General features: G+C 44.4%; 1 protein-coding gene across 1 annotated transcript in view; it reads right to left on the reverse strand.

Moving 5' to 3' along the window:
* The window catches only part of LRP2BP (LRP2 binding protein), a 48,885-nt gene extending 35,355 nt beyond the window's left edge, over positions 1-13,530 (reverse strand). Inside the window, exons 1-3 of the mRNA XM_082258982.1 lie at positions 13,407-13,530; positions 7,885-8,012; positions 491-600 (exon numbers count right to left, since the gene is read on the reverse strand). Of these exons, the coding sequence (XP_082115108.1) occupies positions 491-600; positions 7,885-8,012; positions 13,407-13,423 (255 nt within the window). The 5' untranslated portion in view covers positions 13,424-13,530. The remainder of the gene's footprint in view (positions 1-490; positions 601-7,884; positions 8,013-13,406) is intronic.
* Positions 13,531-27,313: the final 13,783 nt, after the last annotated feature.

The raw sequence follows: 27,313 nt of genomic DNA on the forward strand, positions 1-27,313 counted from the left end.
TCTAAAAGACCGCTGCATGATATAAGCAGACTGTTACTTTAAAGACAGAAATAATTGGTATAGCAGAATGTCACGTAAGAAATTACTACCATACTATAAGAGACTATTATGGGCTTGGTCATGCAATAAAACCCTTCTAAACCATGAGTGATTACAAAATAAGAGAAGATTGCTAGATAACACTACCAAGTTACCCGAGACTGCTTATTACTGCTGCCATGAGATAACTTTTTGTACAGCATTCTACATTGCAGCCTCTGCATTTTATAGAACAGGACATCAATGTATGGTTCTGAACTGATTCATAACAGTACTAAACTCCAACCCATCCCAAGACCCATATCTAATTTATCTCACAATGATTCTCAGTCTACATTGTAGGTAACCTGTAAAAATTGGACCCACTGCAAGCCTGTGCATTATTCCTAAACAGTTTACTAAAATCATGGTGTGCCCTTATATATTCTGAGATAACAAATGATTGTCCTACCTCTTCAAAATAAAGTTGACCAAGCAGGAAAGTTGCATCTTTATCCCCTTCTTGAATTCTCTCTTTTAAGAAATGTTCTGCAATCTCTACTAAGTCGGAATGATTATAGCCTAAGAGCCGGAAAAAGATATTTGTCACCATCATATCAGTCATGATTTCAATTATTTAAAAAAAATACATTTTTACATGGAATATATACTGAACGTATGGCCAGTAATGCTAAATCCTATAACTATTCCTACAGCATAGACATAGATACCAGCACAGAAACACAAATTGACCGACAGATTGACAGCGTGCGTTATGTTGGCATTGGAGAAAAGTTTCAGTAAAATTTCCTGACCCTCGGTATGAGTACAGTCATTCTTTATAGTGTGTTATGGGATGAAGTTCGCTAGTATAAGATCTGTGGTATGTTTTTTTTTTTTTTTTCTTTATTATTATAATATTATTCTGCAGAGAAAATAAGACCCCATTCACACTAGCGCAACTTGTCAGGCGACTTGGTCGCCTGACAAGTCGCGGTGGGTCGCTCACCATTGAATAGTACAGGACCCGTTCTAATAGGAGTGACACAAGTCGCTCCGACTTAGAAAAAGGGTCCTGTACTACTTTGGGGCGACCTGGAGGTGACTTGCATTGACTTCACAGGTCGCCCCAGCAAGTTGCGTCGCCCCTGTCTGAACGGGGTCTTAATGTAATGTTGAAGGTTATGCCTACATAGAAGACAAAGACACCAGCAACACTGTCTCTAAGCCCTCCCTTCTCAATTCCATATTTTGATTACCATGCCTGGGACCTTACTTTCCTTATAGTGATACTAAGCACACACAGTTTAATTTACATTGCCAATTGACACTGCCCCTTCTATTTTTGTATATGAATGATGCCACTGAAATGATTTTAATAAAAAAAATATATATATTTTAATAAAAAAAAGAAAAAAAGGGGAAAAAAGTACCTTTTTCCTAATAGATATACAGCTGTCACATGACCCAGCTATTTCCAAGCCTGTCTGCAGGGAAACATACTCAGGAGAAGATTCTAGTCCTCTGCTGCTGGTCATATATTTAAAAAACAAGATAAAATAAAAAGCCTTTGGAGCCTAATCCTTCTAGGATGTAACGGATAGGAGTGCGATCTGGGCAAGATATCAGATCAGGGCCAACACTAACAGTAGGCAGCCGCCTAGGGCGCAGCTAGGGCCTCTGTATCGGCCAGGAATGTGTGTGTACTTCAGTAAAGCCAACTATCGGCTTTTAATGTGGAAGTGATACAAGTGGCCGGGAAGGACAGGACGAGCTCCACAGAAATCTGTTCACTGAGCCTCCTTCCTGAGCAAATACCAGTAAGTGACATGTAGGGCGTCACTTACTGGACCGGCGCTACCATTCCACAGGAGCTGTGCTCGGGGAAGCAGCTGATGGAACACCATCTGTGTTCCTTCACCTGTAGCAGAGTATAAAGGAGACATCGATTAGACCCTGAATGTCTAATAAAGAGTACCTGTCACCTATATGCTATAACATAGGGGGCTATTGCTCCCCTATGTGATAGCAATAAAAGTGTAATGTAATAAATACATAAAAATATTTAAAAAAGCTTTAAACATTTAAAGAGACACATAAAGAGAAAAAATGTTAGCTCTCCCCTACACACACATATATTTACAAAACTGCATGCGCTTTGGCCCCTGCGATTGCCCTACACATGTTATGTATCACCGCGCATGCCGGAGTGAGAGCAATAATTCTAGCATTAGAACCCCTGCATAACACTAAACTGATGACGTTGTTTCATGGGCGCACATACGCAAAGCCCCTACAGTTCATCAGTTTAGTGTTATGCAGGAGTTCTGAGGGGGGTTTGTGTGCAAGCTGGTCTTGCCTAGGGCGCCTAACACCGACCTTGTATCACATAAACCCTGGCTTACTATGCTAGAACAAGTGACCCAAATATCCCTATCTCCAACGCAGAGACTCACCCAATTATTTATCATAGGGTACATCGCACTCCCCTTAAATTGTTAATAATGGGGCTGTAGAACTACCCCAGACTGCCCAAAATGTCAGGGGCATGCAGCTCAACTTTTGCACATGCTTTGGAGATGCCCCAAGCTGGTTTGGCACTGGCGAGCGATTGTAGACACAGTTAATAAAGTATATCACATACAACTGGGACTTTCACCTGCGATCTGCTTGCTGGGGAATATACACGAGAAACAATTTTTACATAAGGTTAGAATACCAGTGTTACGATTACCGTTTACAGCTCGTAAAACTATAGCCAAAAGTTGGTTGTCTTTAAACTCCCCCCACGTTTGAAGACTGGAGACTACAAGTTAATTTTACCCTACTGAGAGAACAGCAAGTATATAAATGGAGAGGTAATCCTAATCGGTTATCTAGGCTCAGGGGTTCTTGGATGGCGGTGCCGGGTTCCGCCCGTTTTCCCTGGTTTCCCTTATACTACTGCAGTGTTAGTTGGTTCCATAATAAAGGTGGTATTTCTGGGGATCCAATTAATACCCAGGTATTTTATTTACTTTCTGAGTATCATGGCATGAGGATCTTAATGAGCAATGTTTAAAGCAATAAACTACATTGGTTACTTGATTATGAGAATGAGCTGTAACACGGTTTTGTTACTTTTCTAATGTTTTAATTTCCTATGCTTTGTAATACTGACACTATGTATATATTTTTGTTATAGGTGGGTGGGGTCTGCTTGAACGTTTTTCCTTCTCTGTATGAACAACCTGCTGTTACTGTTTTGAGATCTGACTGATCTTACTGATTTGTGTCTCATATAGCAGGGATATTCAAAAAGCTTAAAGCAGAGCTCTGTTTTGTTTTTTTAGGATAAAACTACCCCTTGTATAGTCACCGCCCGTTTGTTTACCGTTAGATATATTCAAAAGTGTCCCCTGGTTTGTTTTTGATCTGCATTGAAAACGTATTTTTTCTCTTCTTCTGTACAGCGCGGCCATTTAGACTGTGGTCATGTGACGCCCTTTGGGTCTATGTTCCGGGTTTTGGTGCATGCTGGGTAGCCGATCTTGCGCATGTGCAGTGCAATGGAGTCGTGCCCCACTGCATGTTGGCTGGGTTTCCATAGCGATGGCGGCATAGGAGGAAGTTCCCTCCCCGTTGCTATGGAAACTTCTATCAATCAAGGAACTGGGAAGTAAAACAAGTGGCCAGGGAAGCACATTGATTTCTGGGATTGATGATACTCATCTCCCAGGAGTCAATGCGCTCGCAGAAATGACGTACCTCGCTGTGGCGAGGTACACAGGAAGAGGACAGATATGGCATTAAAATAAGGTAAATCGACCGAAAAAAAAAAAAAAAAAAACTGCCAAAACGTTTTTAGCCTGCAAACAAGATCTGCATGGAGCCAAGTGTGAAATGTGGGTGGAACTCCGCTTTAATAATTGGTGGTTGTTCATTTCCATCACCCACTTTGTTGTATCAGACTTGTTTTTCTTTTCTTCTTTTTTATTTGTGTGTGTTTTGTATACATTAAAAAAAAATTTAATAAAAAGTCAAAAAAAAAAAGTAGCTTTTGGGATACAGAATAAAAAAATATCAATAAACTGTATTAAGTATTCATACAAATATTTATTTGAAAGCAATTCTTTATTATTTTGGCAATAACATGGTGTGGCCGGATTTCTGCCAGTCACAGGCTGTGTCCTGCCGCTCCAGCTTGTGTCTTAGAATAATATAATATAATAATATGTCTTAGAATAAGAGGGAGGTGAAGCCTCTGTGACGATACACACCGTCACTGGGAGTGAAAGACAGATACTTAATGGTTTGGATTGCTTCAAGTGGGGCAGTAATGTTTGTCAGCAATATCTCTCAGGAAATGTATGAAGGTGAATGGTTTGACTTTTCAGATTGCTAGAATATTGCAGGAGTGTCTCATAGACACTAGATAGTGAGATGGGGTGGGGTTTGTTATTGGTAAGTGCCTGTATCCCATTGATCGATTGTTTCTGTCTGTCTTAAGATAAACTTATTATGGGTTATCCAGGCAGACAGAACTGGAGAAATAGACTCTACTACCCAGACACCCCCAAGCCGACCCATTAGTGTCTAGGCGGGTATGCCGTCCCATGGAACTAAGGGGGAGCTATGTGACAAAATCTGAGTTTTGCCTGCAAAGGAGGGTAATAGTAATCAACAATATCTCTCAAGAGGTATGAAGATTTGGTCCCACTTTACACTGTAAGACCTATGGCCTGTTGCCATGAAGTCTGTAACTCCTGAATAATCAAAGCTATGCGTAGATGTTCTTCTTGTGACAGATGCTAATATCATCAGCTCAACCACCTGTCTTCCAGACATCATTGAATATGCGGATTTACCCATCTGTTGGATAATGTGTATTGTATTGCATGAGCTCAAGGACGGCCGTCTGCAAGTTAATTGGCTCAGGTTGATTAAATCATTGTCATCTGCTGAGTTGCTGAGTGGAATTAGAATACGGTTTGTGGTTGTTGTTCCTTAGAAATGTTAATTAACTCACATTGCTTCTGTTCAGATGGCTAGATAATTAGTTCAGGTTAATTCTATACACAATTTCATCTGAATATAATAATGTGATCAGGCAACCCCTGACCTGCGTATGGTAATTTGATCAGGAGGGGGTTGTCCATGCTGTATATAAATTATGTGTGACTGTTCAATAAAGAGTTTGTTTTTACCCCTTCATGAAGTCTCGACTCATGTTTGGGGTAATCTGCAACAAGGGATTGCTATGCTCTTCATACTCCCTTGAATAATCACTAAGCTCTTGTAAGAGCTTGTTCCGGTTCCTGCTTCACTCTCCGGTGAAAGAGAGGTTCACCCACTGGAACCTGGAGCCTTGTCGTAGGTCCAGGGTGGGTAGGAGGCGGCGAGACCCCAACCAAGCTGCGGCAGTTCGTGGAGTCTGAGGTGCTTATGGTGTCTGGTGGAGTGCTTGGAGCCCTTGGGAAGCACTAGGAGAATCCGTCAATGGAGGTACCCAGTCGGGGTGCCAGTTAATCCGTTACAGCCTCCATTAATCTACATGTAATATACAGCCCCTATTGTGGTATCTGGTTAGTGGGCATGAAGGCGGGAGGGAGTGGGCTGTCATTTACCACTGTGGACACACCCACATGTGTGACTCTTTAGTCACATGGGCTGCTCAGATGTGATAGGGAGGAAATGCTCAGCATAGAAACTCACTGAAAATGTATTATGCTGTGCGTTTAGTGACACTTTAGGTTTTATAACCTAAATAGAAGAAAAGTTATCTTCTAAAAATGTTTTTTTCTATTTTGTCATAACTTAAAAAAAAAAAAAAAAATACAAAATGATTAGGTTTGGCAGCATTTTTCTGAACACAGTTGTACAGTGCTTTGAAAAAAGTATTTATACCCCTTGAAATATTGAAAAAACTCAATACTAAACCCTACGGACTAAGACAGGGATGCCATTAAAGTTCAAGTGCGTGTAAAGGCAGGTGTCCCAATACTTTTGGTAGTATAGTGTATATCCACCATACAGTGCTTTGAAAAAGTATTCATACCCATTGAAATCTTCCACATTTTGTCATGTTACAACCAAAAATGTAAATGTATTTTATTAGGATTTTTTTTGTGATAGACCAACACAAAGTGGCACATAATAGTGAAGTGGAAGGAAAATGATGAATGGTTTTCAAATTTTTATACAAATAAATATGTGAAAAGTGTGGCGTGCATTTGTATTCAGCCCCCCTGAGTCATCACTTTGTAGAACCACATTTCTCTGCAAATACAGCTGGAAGTCTTTTTGGGGATGTCTCTACCAGATTTGCACATCTAGAGAAGGACATTTTTGCCCATTCTTCGTTGCAAAATAGCTCAAGCTCTGTCCGATTGGATGGAGAGTGTCTGTGAACAGCAATTTTCAAGTCTTGCCACAGATTCTAAATTGGATTTAGGTCTGGACTTTGAGTCCCGGTTCACACTGGGGCAACTTGTCAGGCGACTTAGCCGCCTGACAAGTTGCGCTCCATTAGTGCAATGGAACCGTTCTAATCGGAGCAACTCAAGTCGCTCCGACTTAGTAAAAGGTTCCTGCACTACTTTGGGGGGGACTTGCATTGACTTCTATTAGAGAAGTAATTTGCAAGCCAGGCTGAGGTCGCTCTGCACAGGGCGACTTCAGAGTCGGGCAACTTTGAAGCCGCCCCTGTGTGAACCGAGCCTAATTGGGCCATTCTAACACATGAATATGCTTTGATCTAAATCATAGTGTTTTGCTTTTAGGCTAAAAAGTAATATTTTTGTCTCATCTGACCAGAGCACCTTCTTCCACATGTTTGCTGTATCCCCCCAAATTTCAAGGGGTATGAATACTTTTTCAAGGCACTGTATGTGTGGATATACACTATATTACCAAAAGTATTGGGACGCCTGCCTTTACACACACATGAACGTTAAAGTGATTGTAAAGGTTCGTTTTTTTTTTTTTTGTGCAAAATAACAAACATGTTATACTTACCTGCTCTGTGCAAAGATTTTGCACAGAGCAGCCCCCGATCCTCCTGGGGTGCCCCCATGGTGCTCCTGGCTCCTCCTCTTCATCGGGTGCACCCACAGGGAGATGCTTTCCATGGGGGCACCCGTGCGTGCGTGCTCATGAGTACCGCTGCTGCATCCATTGACACAGACAGCGGGACTTGGCCACATCCTCCGCTCCCGTGTCACTGGATCTGATTGGCAGCGGCGGGATCCAATGGCTCCTGCTGCTATCAATCTATCCAATGAGGACCTGAGACAGCGGCTGGAGCCGCTGGGCTCTTGCTTGTCGCTGAACGATCAGGTCCAGCTAAGACTAAGTGGGATCTGGGGGACAGATGCAGCACCAAAGGTTTTACACCTTAATGTATAGAATGCATTAGGTGAAAAACCTTGAGACTTTACAACTTTAATGTGCACAAAGCAAGGTCCATAAAGACATGGATGAGCGAGTTTGGGGTGAAGGAACTTGACTGGCCTGAACAAAGTCCTGACCTCAACCCAATAGAACACCTTTGGGATGAATTAGAGTGGAGACTGCGAGGCAGGCCTTCCCGTCCAACATCAGTGCATGACCTCATAAATGCGCTTCTGGAAGAATGGTCAAACATTCCCATAGACACATTCCTAAACCTTGAGGACAGCCTTCCCAGAAGAGTTGAAGCTGTTATAGCTACAAAGGGTGGGCCAACTCAATATTGAACCCTACGGACTAAGACTGGGATGCCATTAACGTTCATGCGCGTGTAAATGCAGGTATCCCTATACTTTTGGTAACATAGTGTATATGATACACGTCAGATGGACAATAATATAATTAAAAAAAAAAAATTTGCAGTATTTTAAGGCTTACCTGCAGGTTCACTTTTTTCACCCTCTACGTTCTTGGGGAAACCCGGTAACTGTGTGACTGCATAAAGGATGTCTCCTTCTTGTCTACGGGGCAGAGGCTCAGAACTCAGGTTCTCCATTCTCCACTCTCTGGGACAATCAATATATGTACAGCCAGCTAGTTCATTGCTGTAGGAAAGCAGAAGCAAAGAAGCCCATAACAAAAGTGGAGCTGTTGCCCTTAATAAATAAGATGCCTTCTATTTGAGAGTTGAGTGGAAACTCATTTGGCTGCTATGGTAAGCTTATACGCTTTTTTCTAAAAAAAAATTCACTACAGCTTTTGTAAACTGGCTTTATTATTTTTTTAAAGATAGAAAGAATACCATGGAGACCCATACTTGTCACCATATGTCCACATCTAAGAGAAGAACCATCTGAACTGCCATATAGTCATTAATCACATCCATACCTGCAGTCATACTGTATACAACAGCTTCAATCTAAAAGGTTGAAATTGATTTGTCTATAGCAAGGGTTCCTCCTGAGGTTGCTAGGAGTTTGCTGACCAATTTCTGCCTCTCAGATAAGTTTCTAATGACACCATTGATCTTTTTAGCTATCTGTAAGGGGTAATTCTTCCCAATGACCACAAGTGTAAGGAGCATTCTTCCCACTGACCATCACATAATGTATCATGAGTTGTAGATAGAGTACGTTTTAGCAAGACTTCCCTGAGACCGTAAAGGTTGAGAAAGGCTGGCCTATAGGCTCCAATCTGGCCCTAAGCATTCATTTTCCCATAAGTGTACCACCGCAGTCATTTCACTGGAACTCGTAATATAATAGCGTGGGTATTTCTTACTATTATGAAATATTACACTAAGGGGAAATAGTGGAGCAGCTGTGCATGGCATCAGCTTCCACCTTTCATTTTCAAAGCATTAAGTGGAAATAAACCCTTCTATCCCAAACAGCCAAGGAAGCTTCCATCTTAGCCTCTGTATAATCTGCAGCTGCCATGGTGCTGCATGAGTGATCAGTTATGACATCAGCCATTTGATGGCTTGACAGTGCAGTTGAAAACACTAACAACTGTAAAGCTACCATACACTGCATGCCTTAAATATAAATTAGGGATGCATCGATACCCTTTCATTAATCGGTGAGTACGCGTACTGATACATTCGGTCAAGTTGTTGCCAATATACAGTACCTTGAAAAAATATTCATACTCCTTGAAATTTTCCACGTTTTGTCATGTTACAGCCAAAAACTTAAATGTATTTTATTGGGATTTTATGTGATAGACCAACACAAAGTGGCACATAATTGTGAAGTGGAAGGAAAACGATAAATGGTTTATACTCGAGTCAAAAAAAAAAAAAAATGTCCCCGGCCGCCCCGGCGTGCTTTACGTTTAAAAAAGGGAGCCGGCTGGTGCCAACGTGTCGCCGCGCATGCGCCGCCGCCGCTCGGGACAGGCCGTACACGTTCAGCTATTCCCGGGAATAGCCGAATGTATAAGAGCTTTCCCGAGCGGCGGCGCATGCGCAATGACGAGTTGGCACCGGGCGGCGCCATTTTTCAATTTAAAGCACTTCTAGAACAGATAAGTGAAACACAGCCGCACTACCTGCCATTATGAGGGGCTGCGGGCATACTACAAGGGATGCAGTGCTGCGGGCATGGTACACCTGTACCATGCCCGCAGCACTGCATCTCCTGTAGTATGCCCACAGCCCCGCATTCTCTTGTACTATGCCCACAGCACTGCATTGTCCTGTACCATGCCCGCAGCCCTGCATTGTCCTGTACCATGCCCGCAGCACTGCATTCTCCTGTACCATGCCCGCCGCCCTGCATTCTCCTGTACCATGCCCGCAGCCCTGCATTCTCACCCTAGGCTTATACTCGAGTCAATCATTTTTTTGTGGTAGAATTAGGGGCCTCGGCTTATACTCGGGTTGGCTTATACTCGAGTATATACGGTAATAAGTAAATAGAGTCCACATGTGTGTAATTTATTCTCAGTATAAGTACAGCTGTTCTGTGAAGCCCTCAGAGGTTTTATAGAGAACCTTAGTGCCAGTTTACACTGGTGCGATGCGGAAACCCTGCACATCCACTGCGGGTTCCCGCATAGCATCCAACTCGCAGGCAGTTCACACTGCCATATGCAAACTGCTGGGAGTGTCAATACAAAGTTAATGACACCCCCCCAAATTAGTTCGCATATCGCAGTGCAAACTGTCAATTCGGACAGGAATTGGATTGCATAGGGGTGAACATCTATGAGATCTGATTCTGGTGCAGACCAAAAAAAGGGTCCTGCATGACTTTAGTCCGAATGCGATGCAAATTCAGCCATACAATCTGTATGGCTGAATTTGCATTGCACAGACATCGCATGTGATTTGCATAACAGTGCGGTACGAATCACATGCGATGTCTGACATCTCTATAGTGTGAACCGGCACAAAGTGAACAAACAGGATTATGACGGCCAAGGAACACACCAGACAGGTCAGGGATAAAGTTGTGGAGAAGTTTAAAGCAGGGATAGGTTATAAAAAAAAATATCCGAAGCCTTGAACATCTCACAGAGCACTGTTCAATCCATCATCCGAAAATAGAAAGAGTATGGTACAACCGCAAACCTACCAAGACATGGCCGTCCACCTAAACTGACAGGCTGGGCAAGGAGAGCATTAATCAGAGAAACAGCCAAGAGGCCCATGGGAACTCTGGAGGAACTACAGAGATCCACAGCTCAGGTGGGATAATCTGTCTACAGGGCAACTATTAATGCCCCATACACACGTGCAGATTATCTGCAGACTTTTGTCTGCAGACTTACCTTTTCTATGTAGTGCAAGGGCCTGCCGGATTGCATACAAATTGAAAGTGTTTAGGTTTGACCTCATATTATATGGTTTTGGTAAGTCTGCAGACAAAAGTCTGCAGATAATCTGCACGTGTGTATGGGGCATAAGCTGGATACACACTATCCAACCTTTGTGGTTAGATTTCCTTCAGATTTACCTTTTTTCTATGTAGTGCAAGGCCTGCCTGATTGCATACAAATTGAAAGTGTTTAGGTTTGACCTCATATTATATGGTTTTGGTAAGTCTGAAGGAAAAAGTCTTCAGAAAATCTTATAGTGTGTATGGCCCTTTAGTCTTGCACTCCACAAATCTGGCCTTTATGGAAGAGTGGCAAGAAGAAAGCCATTGTTGAAAGAAAGCCAAAAGAAGTCACATTTGCAGTTTGTGAGAAGCCATGTGGGGGACACAGCAAACATGTGGAAGAAGGTGCTCTGGTCAGATGGGACCAAAATTGAATTTTTTGGCCTAAAAGCAAAACGCTATGTGTGAAAACTAACACTGCACATCACCCTGAGCACACCATCCCCACTGTGAAACATGGTGGTGGCAGCATCATGTTGTGGAGATGCTTTTCTTCAGCAGGGACAGGGAAGCTGGTCAGAGTCAGGGCTGGTGCAAGGATTTTTGACACCCTAGGCAAAACCAAATTTTGCTGACCCCCCCCCCCCCCCCCCACTTAGTGGCAGCGGTGGTGGTGGGAGGATGGGATGGTTTGGTATGGGTGGCAGCAGTGGTGGGATGATGGGATGGGTGGCAGCAGTGATGGAATGGGATGGGTGGCAGCAGTGGTGGGATGGAATGGGATGGGGGGTTGGGATGAGTGGCAGCAGTGGGGGGATGGGATGAGTGGCAGCTGTAGTGGGATGGATGAGTGGCAGCTGTGGTGGGATGGGATGAGTGGCAGCTGTGGTGGGAAGGGATGGGATGAGTGGCAATGGTGGTGGGATAGGAGGGGATGGGATGAGTGGCAATGGTGGTGGGATGGGATGAGTGGCAGCGGTGGTGGACTGGGATGGGATGAGTGGCAACGGTGGTGGGATGGGATGAGTTTCAGTGGTGGTGGACTGGGATGGAATGGGTGGCAACGGTGATTGGATGGGGTGGGATCAGTAACAGCTGTGGTGAGATGGGATGAGTGGCAGTGTACAGTGACATGCGATCCCATGCGGTGCACTGCGATAAAATGCAACATGTTTGCTTTTTATTGCAGCTTGCTGAAGCGCAGTATGAATAGGACACTCAGGATACAACTGTTTTCTGTGTCCTTGCAGTGACGGGCGATTTACAACGCAGTAATATTCTGGTTACTGCCCATAGTGTGTGTGCTGCCTAAGGGTAGGTTCACATTTGCAGGTGGTTGCAACGCTCCTTTGCAGACATTCATTCTTTTTTTTTTTTACAGACATTCATTCTTAATGGCACCGCCACGCATCTGAAATCGCAGCCCATTTTCACTTGCGGGAAGCGATTTCCCACAAGCTGAGGTATAAAAAAGGTGCAGGTACCTTTTTCCTGCCCTTTCAAAGTAGCGATGGGCTCAGGTTTGTTCAGATTGAACCCGTCAGGAAACCAGAAATGCACACCGCCAATCATAGGCAGCGTGTGTATGTCCAGCTGCAGGTCTCACTGCCTATGATTGGCGGTGTGCAGTGATGGCTTCCTGGGGGGTTCAATCTGAACACACCTGAGCGGCTCCCATCACAAGGCTCCCTTTTTTCCCCCTCACTCAACTTTATTTGAAGAGTACACGCCTAAGCCCATTACTATTTTAAAGGAATGGCTGCTGTGCCTGTGCAATCGCAGAGCCGCTAAGGTGTGACCCTATCCTAAATGTGGCATGCAGACGTGCGTTTTTGCGCATGTCTAAATGAGCAGGGAAAAAAATGGGTGAAGCCTGAAAAGGTAGACGAGCTTCTTTGGTGCGCTTGTCACATGCAGGGTAGCCCACTGAAATGAATGGGCCGCCCTATGCATTTTGCACAGAAACGCACGTTAATGGAACGCTAAATGTGAACCAATCAAACGTTACAGAGGAGATAAGTGCAAATCTTCCACAAACACCATCCTCACCCACCATCCCCTCCAAATGCAGAGCCAGCCTGCCTCCAATCACAACATGATACCAGTGCTCAGCCCTGTGTTGTTAGGGAATTAGGCTCCATGTACACGGGACGTTGTTAAAAGTCCCTTTGAATGCTGGAATTTTTAGGACGTTTGAAACGTCCGTTCGGTCGCGTTTGTACCCGCGTTTAGCGGCGTTTGCGGGCGTTTGCGTTTAGAAGCGTTCCTAGAGGTCAAAAAAATTATTCCCCTTTAAAATGGAAAAACGCGAACGCTAAACGCGGGTCATCGCGTTCAGACGCGTTCGGACGCGTTTAGACGCGTTCGGATGCGTTTGTGCGTTTGAAACGCCGGGAAACACACGTTCGAACGCAAATAATTGCGTTCTAAAAAAAGTCCCTGAACGCAACTGCCTGCAAATGACTGTAAACGACCTGGTGTACATGGACAGATAAGATAAAATGTAGATGGGTTCAGGGGCTTCTGAAAAAAACGCCCAACTGCTCCTAAACGACCATTTCCAGCGTCCCGTGTACATGGAGCCTTACTGGGACTTGTAGTACAGAACATCCCATCATCACAATCTATACAAACCTTCCTTCATGCAGCATACGCAGCTCCCCGGGGCACACAGGACAATGCAGGGCATGCCCGCCCACCTGATCACTGTGTGTGTTTACTCCATCGCCCCGGCAACTGTTACCTGGTAACCTCGGATGACAGGTCCCGCCCAGAGCTCAGCGTATGTCATCATGTGATCAGACAGGAGATTCCTCGGACACTGGGGATCAGGGGAAGAATAGCTCCTGGATGCAGGAACACAAACAGACCTTCACATTTCCTTCCAGATTATTCTTACTGTTTCAGGTTACTAATCAGAGGGGTAATAAATAAGGCAGAGTGATCAGGAGTGCACTGCACAATATATATATAAAATGATTTATATATTACAAGCAGGGGCGGATTGACAACTCATGGGACCCCCGGGCAATAGGAGATCATGGGGCCCCCTGTGTCTTAAGCCAAGCCCACTCAAAGCCCCACCTACATATTGCACTGCCCACAGTACATGCATTCATCACAGAATTTCTCTACACTATATTTAAAATAAATGTTTAAAGCGGAGTTCCCCCAAAAGTGGAACTTCCGCTTTAACCACTTTACCACCGGAGGATTTTGCTGTCTTACGTCCAGGCCACTGTTTGCGATTCGGCGCTGTGCAACTTTAACTGACAATTGCGCGGACGTGCGACGCCGTACCCAAACAAAATTTACGTCCTTTTTTTCCCACAAACAGAGCTTTCTTTTGGTGGTATTTGATCACCTGTGCGATTTTTACTTTTTTGCGCTATAAACAAAAAAAGAGCATTTATTTTGAAAAAATAACAATATTTTTCACATTTTTTTATATGAAATTCAATATTCAATCAAATTTTTTTTAAATTTTTGGCCAATTTGTTTTCTGCTACCTATGTTTGGTAAAAAAAAAATCACGATAAGCGTATTTTGATTGGTTTGCGCAAAAGTTATTGTGTTTACTAACTAAGAGAAAGATTTCTGTCATTTTTGGTGTTTTTTTTTTTAACGAGTAATGGCGGCGATCTGCGATTTTTGCGGCGGACAGATCGGACCCTTGACTGACATTTTTGACACTTTTGGGGGTACCAGTGACATTACTGCAGTAATCAGTGCTATATATATGCACTGTTACTGTAAAAATGACACTGGCAGTGAAGGGGTTCATTTTATTGGAGAGGGAGGGGTTAATGTATGCCTGGTGCTTACTGACCTGTGGGGAGGGGGAGGTGACTGAGTGACAGAAGGACAGATCGGATGTTCAGCTATGCTGAACACTCCGATCTGTCACTCCCTGTCACTTAGGAGATCCGCCCGCTCTGTTTAAACAGGCGGGCGGATCTCCTCACTCGATTCCCCGACGATCGGGGCAGAGCAGCGGAGATCGCCGCCGCTCCTTCCCTGGCCCAACTCCCGCTGTGAATGAAAACAGCGGGAGTGCGCCTCCGGCGGCGCGCGAGCACGGCCTACAGGGGGAGGAGTCCAGCGACGTAGGTCTACGTCGCTGGATGGGAACGAGCCACTGTGCCGCAGTAGCAGCACAGTGGCTGGGGGTAAAGTGGTTAAATACTGATGACCCCCTGATATGCCACATTTAGCATGTCGTTTTATTTTTTTTGGGGGGGTACCTAGATTTGACAGGTACCCGCTCCCACTCCACCCGAGCAGAGAAGTTCTCAGGGAAGACACATCACAGGTCCCAGAAGATTGCCTGGCCATTCACATCGCGTAGCGCAACTCGCGCATGCGCAGTGTGCACCCGGCTGTGAAGCCGCAAGCTGTCACAGTAAGCGCCCACACACTAGAGAATCTGGCGTCGCCAAAAGGAGAGGAAGAGGATTGAGGCTTCGGGCAGCCGCATCGCTGGATCGTGGGACAGGGGAGTGTGTGTTTAATAAAAGTCAGCAGATACACTTTTTGTAGCTGCTGACTTTTAATAAACACAAAAATGAGTGGAACCCCGCTTTAATAAGTGAGTGAGCTATAGGACTAAAAATCTGAACCAATTTACAGCAAATTAGGAAGAAAATAAATATGTGGAGAAAATTAAATTGTAGAGCACAAAAAAAACACATCTTGGTCTTTTCAATCTGATAAACTATATGCTATATGAAGCAATAGCAAAATAATAAACTAAATTACCTTAACCACTTGATCTCCTGAAGATTTTACCCCTTTCATGACCAGAGCATTTTATGCTATTCGAGACAGCATTACTTTAACTAAAGTTATGTAATTTTTTTTCACACAAATAGAGCTTTATTTTGGTGGTATTTGATCACCACTGGGTCTATTTTTTGCAATACAAACGAAAAAAAAAAATTGTGAAAGAAAAAAAACATTTTTTTTTCTGTTAAAAACATATCCAATAAAACAATAATGAAATCTAATTTCTTCATGGAATTAAGCCAAAATCTATTCTGCTACATGTCTTTAGTTAAAAAAAAAATAAAAATCCCAGTAAGTGTATATTATTTGGATTGCGTAAAAGTTATTGCGTCTGGTATAGGGCTCTTTCACACGGTCTGCATTCCATTGCGGACCGTGCTCTTCTCAGCGGGGATCGATCCGCCGATCCCCGCTGAGCCGGCGGATGACAACTCCATCTCCGCAGTGTGGAGAGGGAGGTGTCAGAGCCCTGCTGCTCTCTATGGGGAATCGAATGAGAGCGGACTGCCTGTCCGCTCTCATCTGATCCGATCCCCAGAACGGATGGAAAATAGGGTTTCCATCCGTCCGGATTTCACGGACAGGATCGGATGCGGATGGCAGCGGGTGTCAGCGGACATGTCACCGCTGACATCCGCTGCCCCATAGGGGTGCATGGGGCATCCGATCAGATCCGCCTAAAAGACTGACAGGCGGATCTGATCAGAACGCCCGTGTGAAAGAGCCCATAGATACTAGAATTTTTTTTATTTATTACTAGTACTGGCAGTAACTTATAGTGTGCAGCGGCCAGTCTGACAGAAACTGATCCTGGATTGGGGGATACACTAACTGACTAATTGACACTGACATCACTAGTGACACTAATGCAGTGATCAGTGCTAATACTGGACACAGTCAATCTACTATTGATACCTGCTGGGAATGGGTTAACATCTAGGGGCAATCACGGGGTTAAACTTGTGCCTATCTGTGTAATGTGTGTGTTATGTGATGCTTTTACTAATCAAACCTGCTGTTTTTACCCCTGCTCCCCCTGCCTGTCAGTGTTCAGAGCTCTGTGTTGTTTACAACACAGAGCTTCCTTCTCTGATTGACGGAGCTGATCAGCGGGTGCCAGTGGTCAATCATTGGCCAGCATCTGCTGATTAGCTTGTGCTGTAACTAATCACAGGACAGCCGGGGGCGGTGGGTGCACTTGCACGTGCCCCCTACCCGGAAGTCCTGGATATGTGATCCAGTGCAGAGAGGCTGCTTTGCTGCCATACTTGTAAGCTTGATGGTTGGCAAGCGGTTAATGAAATAAAAGACAGTGAACACAGATGGGGTCACAGGACACAAAGAGAATTCTATTCACTTATTTATCTGTATGAGTTCTCTATCTACAATATTTACCCCACACAAAGCAGGAGAACAAATCCACTGAGAGCTCCATGGGAGGAGGAGACATGGAGAGGAAACGGTCAGATAACACAATTCTCACACCTAGTATACAATTTATTGAATGTCTGAGAAATACCCGTATAGTGCAGACATGTATAGAAGACCCCCCCCCCACTCCCCTGATGTCCCCATCCCCCATTGTCTCCTCAACCCCCCAACCCTCGTGTCTCTTTGGTTTGGAGCAGTTTGGAGGCTTGGCTTTCCAGGGGCACCAGCTCAGCTCTCAGCCGCTCCAGGAGCTCAATGGCCTCCCAAAATGGTAGCCTCCCAGGGGCTTTAAAGCAACTGATTCCCTAAGACTGGATACCTCCAGAACTCCTATTTCACAGTCCCAGTTCAGTCTTCAAATATTCCACCCCAACACACCGGCTCCATGCCCTCTCTCTCTCTCTTGCCCTCTTCCTCCTCTGAGCACACACCTCCCAGCGGACCGACACCTCACTTACACTTCATTTAGAGCTCCTCCACACCTCAGCCACTGTCTTTGCATGCCGCCATTTTCTATCAAGGGGTCTCCTACTGGTACCAAGCCAGTTCACACCTGGGTCTACCACGTGTGTGCTGCCATGTCCGTGTCAGGAAAATTGTATCAAATATTTGCTGTAATTTTTCCTCCTGGAGCCAATTGATGGTAGCACACTAACCTCCCCCCCTAGTGTTGTAAAGGGAATGAGCTGTGGTGTTGGTGTTAACTTGAGGTGGGGCCAGTAGGAGGCCCCATGATAGAAAATGGTGGCGCATATGGACGCAGCAGGTGAAGTTTGGTAGTGACAGATTGATTTAGATCCCAGCTCTTTCCCTAACCAGGACTGACAGCACAGCGTGTAGAAGGATGGGGCGGATTTGCTCTGTCCCTCCCTGCTGACAGCCAGAGGAAAGCAGCGCTGAGCCCTGGCCATCACAGCCACCTACCTCCCACCACCTGGGACATGAACGGTCTCAGCGATCGTAGCAGAGCTCAAAAGGAGGGTAAAGGCTGGATCTGGAGTAGGGGGGAGAAAGAATCTGGGCCAGGTGACCCTGGGGGCAGTATTACAGCATGGCAGGGAGATCAAGGGGAGGAGGAAGAGCAGGGAGGGGGTCTCCATCAACGAAGATGCTCTATAATATTACCATATGGCTGAGACCAAGTGATGAAGGACAGCACACTCAACACTCAGTACTGCTGGCCCCACAGCTAGGGGGAGCCATGCTGTCATCCTCACTGCCCTACCTACCGCCTCATCATGCCCTATTGCCCGAATGGTCAGTCTGCCCCTGGTACGCGTGTTAACGTGCTGTACTGCACTCGTTAAAGTTTGTTGTGTTAAGGCAGCTCATTCATAATTAATGGGCTGCAAAAGCACCACAATGGATAAAAAAAAGGTCACAACTCTTTTTTTAAGTTTACAGGGGTTATTTACTAAACTCTGTGAGTGCAAAATCTGGTGCAGCTCTGCATAGAAACCAATCAGCTTTCATGTTTTATTGTCAAAGATTAACTGAACAAGCTGAAATTAGAAGCTGATTGGCTACAAGGCACGGCTGCATCAAGTTCTGAATGCACTGGTTTTAGTTAATCTTCCCCACAGTGTACCTGAACTCAGGGAATGTGTGTGGTGTTGTACTTTGGGCTCCACTGTAAAATGCATCGGGATGCATTCACAATGAATGGCACCACACCAGGCATAGAGTAGCTGACACAATGCAAAAATGTGAATGGGCCCTTCATGTTTTACCTAATCTTCCAATAGGTTTTAATAGTTTTAAAAAAGAAAAAGTACCAGGTCTATTTAAAGAACAATAGTGCGAAATCTAAAAAAAAATCTGATTTCACTTTTTGTCAGTGTAAAAGCTGTCAGAATATTGAAAGATGATTGGCGATTACTTTCCTGGGCTTACTGCATCTCGTACATTACCTTATTAATAGAAACCTGTAATGAGAGAATTACTGGACCTGTATTGCTGACCTCCGTCTAATACTAGCTTTCTTGCTGTCTCTAACTTCGATTCATTTAGAGACAGCCTCAAAATGAACTTTGCCCCATCCGATTGCTGTACATTACCTGAAAAAGAATTGGATAATGACAATTTTTTTTTTGTTTACTTACCTTGTTTTTTAAGAAAATATACTTACCTTCCTTCCACTTCCTCCCTCTGTGGCCGCGGCCCACGCCGTTACTTCCTGCTTGCATTGACTCCTGGGAGATGAGCGCCATCGATCCCAGGAGTCAATACGCCTGCACCGGCCCTGCTCGTCACTTCCAGTGCAGGTGCATTATTCCCTGCTAAACAGCTTCTGGGCATGTCCAGAAGCTGTGCAGGGATGACGCGCCTGCACCGGAAGTGACGAGCAGGGCCGGTGCAGGGCATTCTGGGACTCTGACGTCACCGAAGAGGACGCTCCGGCTTCAGCTGTCCACACCTGAGATGGCAGCGCTGGTCAAGACATTTTAAAGGTATTTCTTCTAAAAGGTAAGTGAAACATGGGACAGTTCAGAGGCTATCGTTGCTTTAATGCACTAGCCCCGACTGTCCCGGGGGTATTTTTATCTAAAAAATGTTTTTGAGGCCGGAACTCCACTTTAAATCACTGACCCGGTGCAAGCAGGCAGAATACTCCTAAACTGGATGCTTGTACTTGATCAGTGCCAGATAGTATTGAAACCACTAGTTTAGTATGCCAGCTAAGGAATTAGTGATTAAAAAATGTCAGCCTCCATACTATCTCCATAAAGGTTTCCTTTAAATATGTCATCTGGAATTCGTTTTTAAAACTGAAGCAACCACCCACACTTTTTTTTAATTATTCTACCTTTTATTCTCTCTGCTTACTTTCTCTTCTCTCTTTGTGGCTCTTCTTCACTTTGGCGGGAGGTAGGTGGCTGCAATGGCCGGGGGCGGGGCTCGGCAGCTGTCAGCGGGAAGGAGGAGAGCTGATCTGTCGCATTCTTCCACTCACCGAGCTGTCAGCGCAGGTTAGTGAGAGCCCCATGATCTACACCGACCAGTGGAGGGGGATCACCATCGCACCTCAGCAGCTATATCTGTGCACGCCGCAATCATGGGGCCCCCTAATGGACCCGGGCCCTTGGGCACTGCCCGAGGGCCGGAATGGTCAGTCCACCCCTGATTACAAGTTGTTATAGTGAAGATATTTTATACAGTTCATAGTATTCATAGTTAGGTTGAAAAAAGATACAAGTCCATCTGGCTCAACCAATAAAAAAAACAAAAAAAAAAAACAGTAATGAAAACCCAACCATACAATCCCATATGCACAATCCTATACCCACAGTTGATCCAGAGGAAGGCGAAAAACCCCAGCAAAGCATGATCCAATTTGCTGTAGCAGGGGAAAAAATTCCTTCCTGATTCCCCGAGAGGCAATCAGATATTCCCTGGATCAACTTTACCTATAAATATTAGTACCCACTTATATTAATTCCACCCAGGAAAGAATCCAGGCCTTTTTTAAAGCAATCTAGTGAGCTGGCCAGAACCACCTCTGGAGGGAGTCTATTCCACATTTTCACAGCTCTTACGGTGAAGAAACCTTTCCGTATTTGGAGACGAAATCTGTTTTCCTCTAGACGTAAAGAGTGCCCCCTTGTCCTCTGTGATAACCTTAAAGTGAACAACTCAAACCCAAGTTCACTATATGGACCCCTTATGTATTTATACATGTTAATTAAATTCCCCCATAATCTCCTCTTCTCAAGAGAGAATAAATTCAGTTCCTCTAATCTTTTCTCATAGCTGAGCTCCTCCATGCCTCTTATCAGTTTGGTTCCCCTTCTCTGCACTTTCTCCCGTTCCCCGATATCCTTTTTAAGAACTGGTGCCCAAAACTGAACTGCATATTCCAGATGAGGTCTTACTAAGGATTTGTACGGGGCAAAATATAGGGGCAGTTCATTCACATAAGTACCTGCCCCCAAGGAGCTCACAATCTAAGGTCCTATATCGCATTCATACACATTCTAGGGTAAATTTGGACAGGTAGCGTTAAGATTCAAACCAACGGCCCTTGTGGTGCAAAGTACGCGGCATCTTCTCCCTGGGTTCTTTCAGGTCCAGGTCTTCTGAGACTACGATTGCCCAGCCCAGGAGTGCAGTCATACTGGCAAGTGTGCTAGAATGTAAACCTCCACAGAGGATTGCACACAGGTAGATAGGAAGGTAAGGGTACTTTAGTGCACACATTGCATGACTCTTCGGCAATAAAAAGCCTGCCTGTTCACAATCTTATATTCATTTACCAGCCACTTTATTATTAGGTACACCTGTTCAATTGCTTGGTAACACAAATTGTTAATCAGCCAAATTACATGGTAGCAACTCAATGCATTTAGGGCTCTTTCACACAGGCGGACTGTTCAGATCCGCCTGTCCGTTTTTTTGGCGGATCTGAACGGTCACCCCATGCATCCCTATGGGGCATCGGATGTCAGCGGAGACATGTCCGCTGACATCCAATCCGTCAAATCTGGACGGATGGAAACCCTATTTTCCATCCGTCCAGCGGATCGGATGGGATCGGATGAGAACCGACCCATGGTTAGTTCCCATCCGATTCCCCCATAGAGATGCATGGGGAACTGACAGCTGTGTCTCTGCACACAGCGCGGAGAACAGCTGTCATCCTCCTGCTCAGCGGGGGATCTGCAGATCGATCCCCCGCTGACATAAACAGAGTCCGTCCGATGGACGGACAGTGTGAAAGGGGCCTTAGGCATCTAGATGTGGTGAAGATGACTTGCTGAAGTTCAAACTGAGCATCAGAATGGGGAATAAAGGGGATTTAGGTGACTTTGAATGTGGCATGGTTGTTGGTGCCAGATGGGCTGGTCTGAGTATTTCAAAAACTTCCGATCTACTGCATTGGGATTTTCACGCACAACCATCTCTAGGGTTTACAGAGAATGGTCCAAAAAAGAGAAAATATCCACTGAGTGGCTGTTGTGTAGAGAAAAATGCCTTGTTGATGTAAGAGGAGAATGGGCAGACTGGTTCCAGATGATTGAAAGGCACCAGTAACTCAACCACTGGTTACAACCAAGGTATGCAGAATACATCTCTGAATGCACAGCACATCGAACCTTGAAGCAGATGGGCTACAGCAGCAGGAAACCACACCGGGTGCCATTCCTGTCAGCTAAGAACAGGAAACTGAGACTACAATTCACACAGGCTCACCAAAATTGAACAAGAGAACATTGGAAAAACATTGCCTGGACTGATAAATCAGGATTTCAGCTGCGACATTCAGATGGTAGGGTCAGAATTTGGCATAAACAATATGAAAGCCTGGATCCATCCAGACTTGTGTCAATGGTGCAGGCTGGTGGTGGTGGTGTAATGGTGTAGGTGATATTTTCTTGGCACACTTTGGGCCCCTTAGTTCCAATTGAGCATCGTTTAAATGCCACGTCCTACCTGAGTATTGTAGTTGACCATGTCCATCCCTTTATGACTACAGTGTACTCATCTTCTGATTGCTCCTTCCAGCACGATAATGCACTATGTCACAAAGCTCAAATCATCTCACTTCTGGTTTCTTGAACATGACAATGAGGTCACTGTACTCCAATGGCCTCCATAGTCACCAGATCTCAATCCAATAGAGGATCTTTGGGATGTGGTGGAACAGGAGATTTGCATAATGGATGTGCAGCTAACAAATCTACAGCAGCTGGGTGATGCTATCATGTCCATATGGACCAAAATCTCTGAGGAATGTTTCCAACACCTATGCCACAAAGAATTAAAGCAGTTCTGAAGGCAAAAGGGGGTCCAACCCGGTACTAGCAAGGTGCACCTAATAAAGTGGCCGGTGAGTATAAGTAGCCTTCCGTTCTGCTTTACTCACATACACACATATTGTACTTTCACACCAGATTTGGATAGAGTGCATAGGGAGTAGAACCCCTGTCAGATTTTTATTACAGTCTGTGCCCCTGGTAAGGAGATTCACCAGCTCTAAGCGTCCTGTTAACCATTATCACCAAGAGTGATCGATAATCCCACAAATTTTGGTGACAATCAGGGATTTCATCACTTTGAAAGGATTTCGCTGGCTGCGCAAACAGCCACAAATAGTGGGGGCCACCAGACAGGCCTCTGTCACAACTAGCTGCTTGCAGCTGTCAAACCCAGCAGCAGAAATCAGTAGATTCCTGTCATTGGGATTCGCACTGTGGCAATAGTATACGAGTGTACCCGTAGTGTCCTATTTTACACACTTTCTTCCCTTATTTGAAAATTTGGAACATCATATTTGTTCTATAGTTAGGGGAACGCAAATTCACCCCGTCACTGAAGTAATGTTTGCCAGATGAAGCCATACATAAGCATTAAAAATACAAATAAATAAAAAGTGAGACCTGACCTAATTATCTATTGGGGCGAGTCCCCAAATCTGCAGTATAGGAAATGTAGGTTTGTTGCCAATCGCTATCATTTGCTAATCTGCAAAAAAAAAATGAAGATGAAATTGTAGGTGATGTGTGAGATGTTTTTTTTTTTTTTTTTTTTTAACGCCTTTTTTTTGCTGAACCATCTTATACAAAATAGGCCTTGTCAAAGGGATCCAAATGTTTATAGTGGGGCAGGCTAAGGCTGGCCATACATGTTCAATTTTCTTGTACAATTTTCTGTTAGATTTACAAAAAACTACAGTATATAATATGAGGTCAAAACTAAACAACACTTTCAATTGTAGCCTATTAGGCAGGCCTTTGTACTACATAGTTGAAGGTAAACCTAAAGAAAATTGTAAGAAAAAATTGTATAATGTATGGCCAGCCTAAGACATGCTGTGTGTATCAGTTCCTGCAAAATCTATGCTGCTCATTAGACTATACCACCTGATTGTACAATCTGCTTTTTAAATTGAACAAAACCGTGTATTGTTTTAACAAACCTAAACAATATATTCTGTTTGCATCAAATCAAACAGGCCCTTCATTGCATGGATCTATAGGAGATTATACAATCAGATTGTATACACAGACAGAAATATGTCCAGCAGGAGGCAGTAGACATACACACGTGTAGCTACAACATAATTTGAAGGGGCATGGGATTTTGCTTTAACTAACACATTTCTAACAGTGTATGTGGTTGGAAAAGTCCAAAATTAAGTGTTAAAAGCAAATTAAAATTTGAAGACCTTTTGAACAACATTAACCACTTATGCCCCGGAAGATTTTACCCCCTTCCTGACCAGGCCCTATTTTGCGATTCGGCACTGCATGATTTTATCGGACAATTGCACAGTCGTGCGATGCTGTACCTAAATGAAATTGACGTCCTTTTTTTCCCCACAAACAGAGCTTTCTTTTGGTGGTATTTGATCACCTCTGCGATTTTTACTTTTTGCGCTATAAACAAAAAAAAAAAGCGTAAATTTAGCAAAAATAACAATATTTTTCACATTTTTTTATATGAAATTCCCCCCAAAAAATTTAAAAATCTAAATTTTTTTAACATTTTAGGCCAATTTGTTTTATGCTACATATGTCTGGTAAAAAAAAAAAAAATCGCAATAAGCGTATTTTGATTGGTTTGCGCAAAAGTTATTGCGTTTACTAACTAAGGGAAAGATTTTCGTCATTTTTGTTGTTTTTTTTTTTTAATGAGTAATGGCGTCGATCTGCGTTTTTTTTTTTGCGGGACTGCGACATTGCAGCGGACAGATCGGACCCTTGACTGACATTTGACACTTTTGGGGGTACCAGTGACATTACTACAGTAATCAGTGCTATACATATGCACTGTTACTGTAAAAATGACACTGGCAGGGAAGGGGTTAACTTTATTGGTGATGCAGGGGTTAAGTGTGTCCCTAGGGGCGTGTTTCTAACTGTAAAGGGGCGTGGCTAGTGGTGTAACAACAGACACATACGATCCTACATAGCAGGACCGTATGATCTCTGTTCTTACACAGGGGAGAATGACAGGCGGCTTTGTTTACATCAGCCGCCTGGCTTTCTCCCTCTCCGCCGGGAGATCGCGGGTGGCCGGCGGACATCGGGTCTACCGGTCACACTCACGGGGATGTGCGGGGGCGGGAGCGCGTTCGCCCCCTAGAGCCTCACAGGCTAGCGACGTAGTAGTAAATATACTGTGGGCGGTCGGCAAGTGGTTAAGGCTGGTTCCATGCTATTACAATGTCAGACATTGCATATGATTCCCACCGCATTGCTGTGAAAATCACATGCGATGTCTGTGCGATGCAAATTCAGCCATACAGATTGTATGGCCGAATTTGCATCGCATTTAGACCAAAATGGTGCAGGACCCTTTTTTTTGGTCCTCACTGGAATCGGATCACATCGGTGTTCACACCGATGCGATCCGATTCCTGCACCTTTTTTACAGTTCACACTGCGATCGGAGAACTGATCTGGGGGGTTCGTTACCTCTGTATTGACACCCGTAGAGGTTCGCATAGGGCATTGTGAACTGCCTGTGAGAAACATGTGATGCGGAAATCCACACAGGTTTCATGCTGGTTCCCACATCGCATGTGTGAATCAAAGGCCTTTCTTCCGAATCTTTGTGTGAATTTTTATACAAATGTTAAATGGAAAACCTACTAGTACAGCCATGGCCAAAAGTTCGGAGAATGACACAAATTAATTTTCAAAGTCTGCTGCTTCAGTGTTTTTAGATCTTTTTGTCAGATGTTACTATGGTATAATGAAATAGAATTACAAGCATTTCATACGTCTCAAATGCCCTTGACAATTACATTAGGTTTATGCAAAGAGTCAATATTTGCAGTGTTGACCCTTCTTTTTCAAGACCTCTGCAATTCGCCCTGGCATGCTGTCAGTCAACTTCCGGGCCACGTCCTGACTAATGGCAGCCCAAGTCCAATGCTTGGAGTTTGTTAGAATTTGTTGTTTTTTTTTTGTTCCCCAGCCTCTTGAGGCTTGACCACAAGTTCTCAGTGGGATTAAATAGGTTGTATACCCCCCTGTGGTATTTGTACCCATAGGTAAGCCTATAAACAAGGCTTACCTACAGGTACTGTAAATGTCTCCTAAACTTGCACCGGTTTAGGAGATATTTACATTGCATGCACCCGATGACGTCATCAGTGCATGTGCTCTGAAGGAACAGCTGTCCATGCTGTTTCCTGAGAGCCCTGTGCTATGACCAGCGGCTCCCGCGCATGCGCGGGAGTGACGTCACACGGCTCTGGCCAGTAGTACATCCGAAGTCCACAGACCCGGGAGGAAGACAGGCGAAGATGTATGTGGCCTCCAGCGGGGACGTCCCTTGCAGGTAAGTGTCACATAATGTGCTAGTACTAGCACATTATGCATTTACTTTGCAGGTAACCAAAGAAAAAAAAAATAAATATATATATATATATATATATATATATATTTTTTTTTTTTTTTACAGGCTTTACTTCCTCTTTAAGATCTACAGAGTTTCTTGCCCATTGACCCATAATTTTGATGTTTTGTTCCCCAAGACACTTCGTTATCACTTTTGCCTTATAAAAAAAGTGCTCCATCATGCTAGAAAAGGCATTGTTCCTCACAGGGCTTTTTTTTCTCAGAGAATAGGTACAGGAACTCCCACTATCTAAGTCACCCATGGTCTCTGCCCATACCTACCTTCGAGCACTGTCCCTTGGTTCCACCACCTACCCATCTCCCAGTACTACCCTTTTTTAGAGAATACAGAACCAAGAATCCTTTGTTGTGCTACGTAATTTGTATGGAATTCGTTAATAAGATAAGCAGTATAATAAAACCCCTGCAGCCAGTAACAATAGACCCCCCAGCCACAATAGATCCCTCCAGCAATAATGGACCACCAGCAACATAAGACCCACCCTAAGTAACAATAGATCCCCTAACAGCAACAACAGACCTTCCCAGCAACAATATACCCACCTGCAAAAAAAAGATCACCTCCAGCAAGAAAGATCCCCCAGCAGCTAGCATTAACAGACCCTGCAGCACAGCCCAGCACCCTTTGACAATACATACATTCAGTGGAAGAGGTGGCGGAACTGCGTTCCCGCTGAAAAAAAGCCCTGGTTCCTCACCAAACTGTTCTTGGATGGTTGGGAGAAGTTGCTCTAGGAGGATGTTTTTGTATCATTCTTTATTCATGGCTGTGTTCTTAGGCAGGTAAGAAGTCACCCCACATGTGAATGGTCTCGGATGCTTTACTGTTGGCATGACACAGGACTGATGGTAGCGCTCACCTTTTCTTCTCCAGACAAGGTTTTCTTTGCTGCCCTTCTTGACACCAGGCCATCCTCCAAAAGTCTTCACCTCACTGTGTGTGCAGATGTACTCACA

Source organism: Pelophylax lessonae, assembly GCF_965119305.1.
Source record: "Pelophylax lessonae genome assembly, chromosome: 1".
Taxonomy (NCBI): Eukaryota; Metazoa; Chordata; class Amphibia; order Anura; family Ranidae; genus Pelophylax; species Pelophylax lessonae.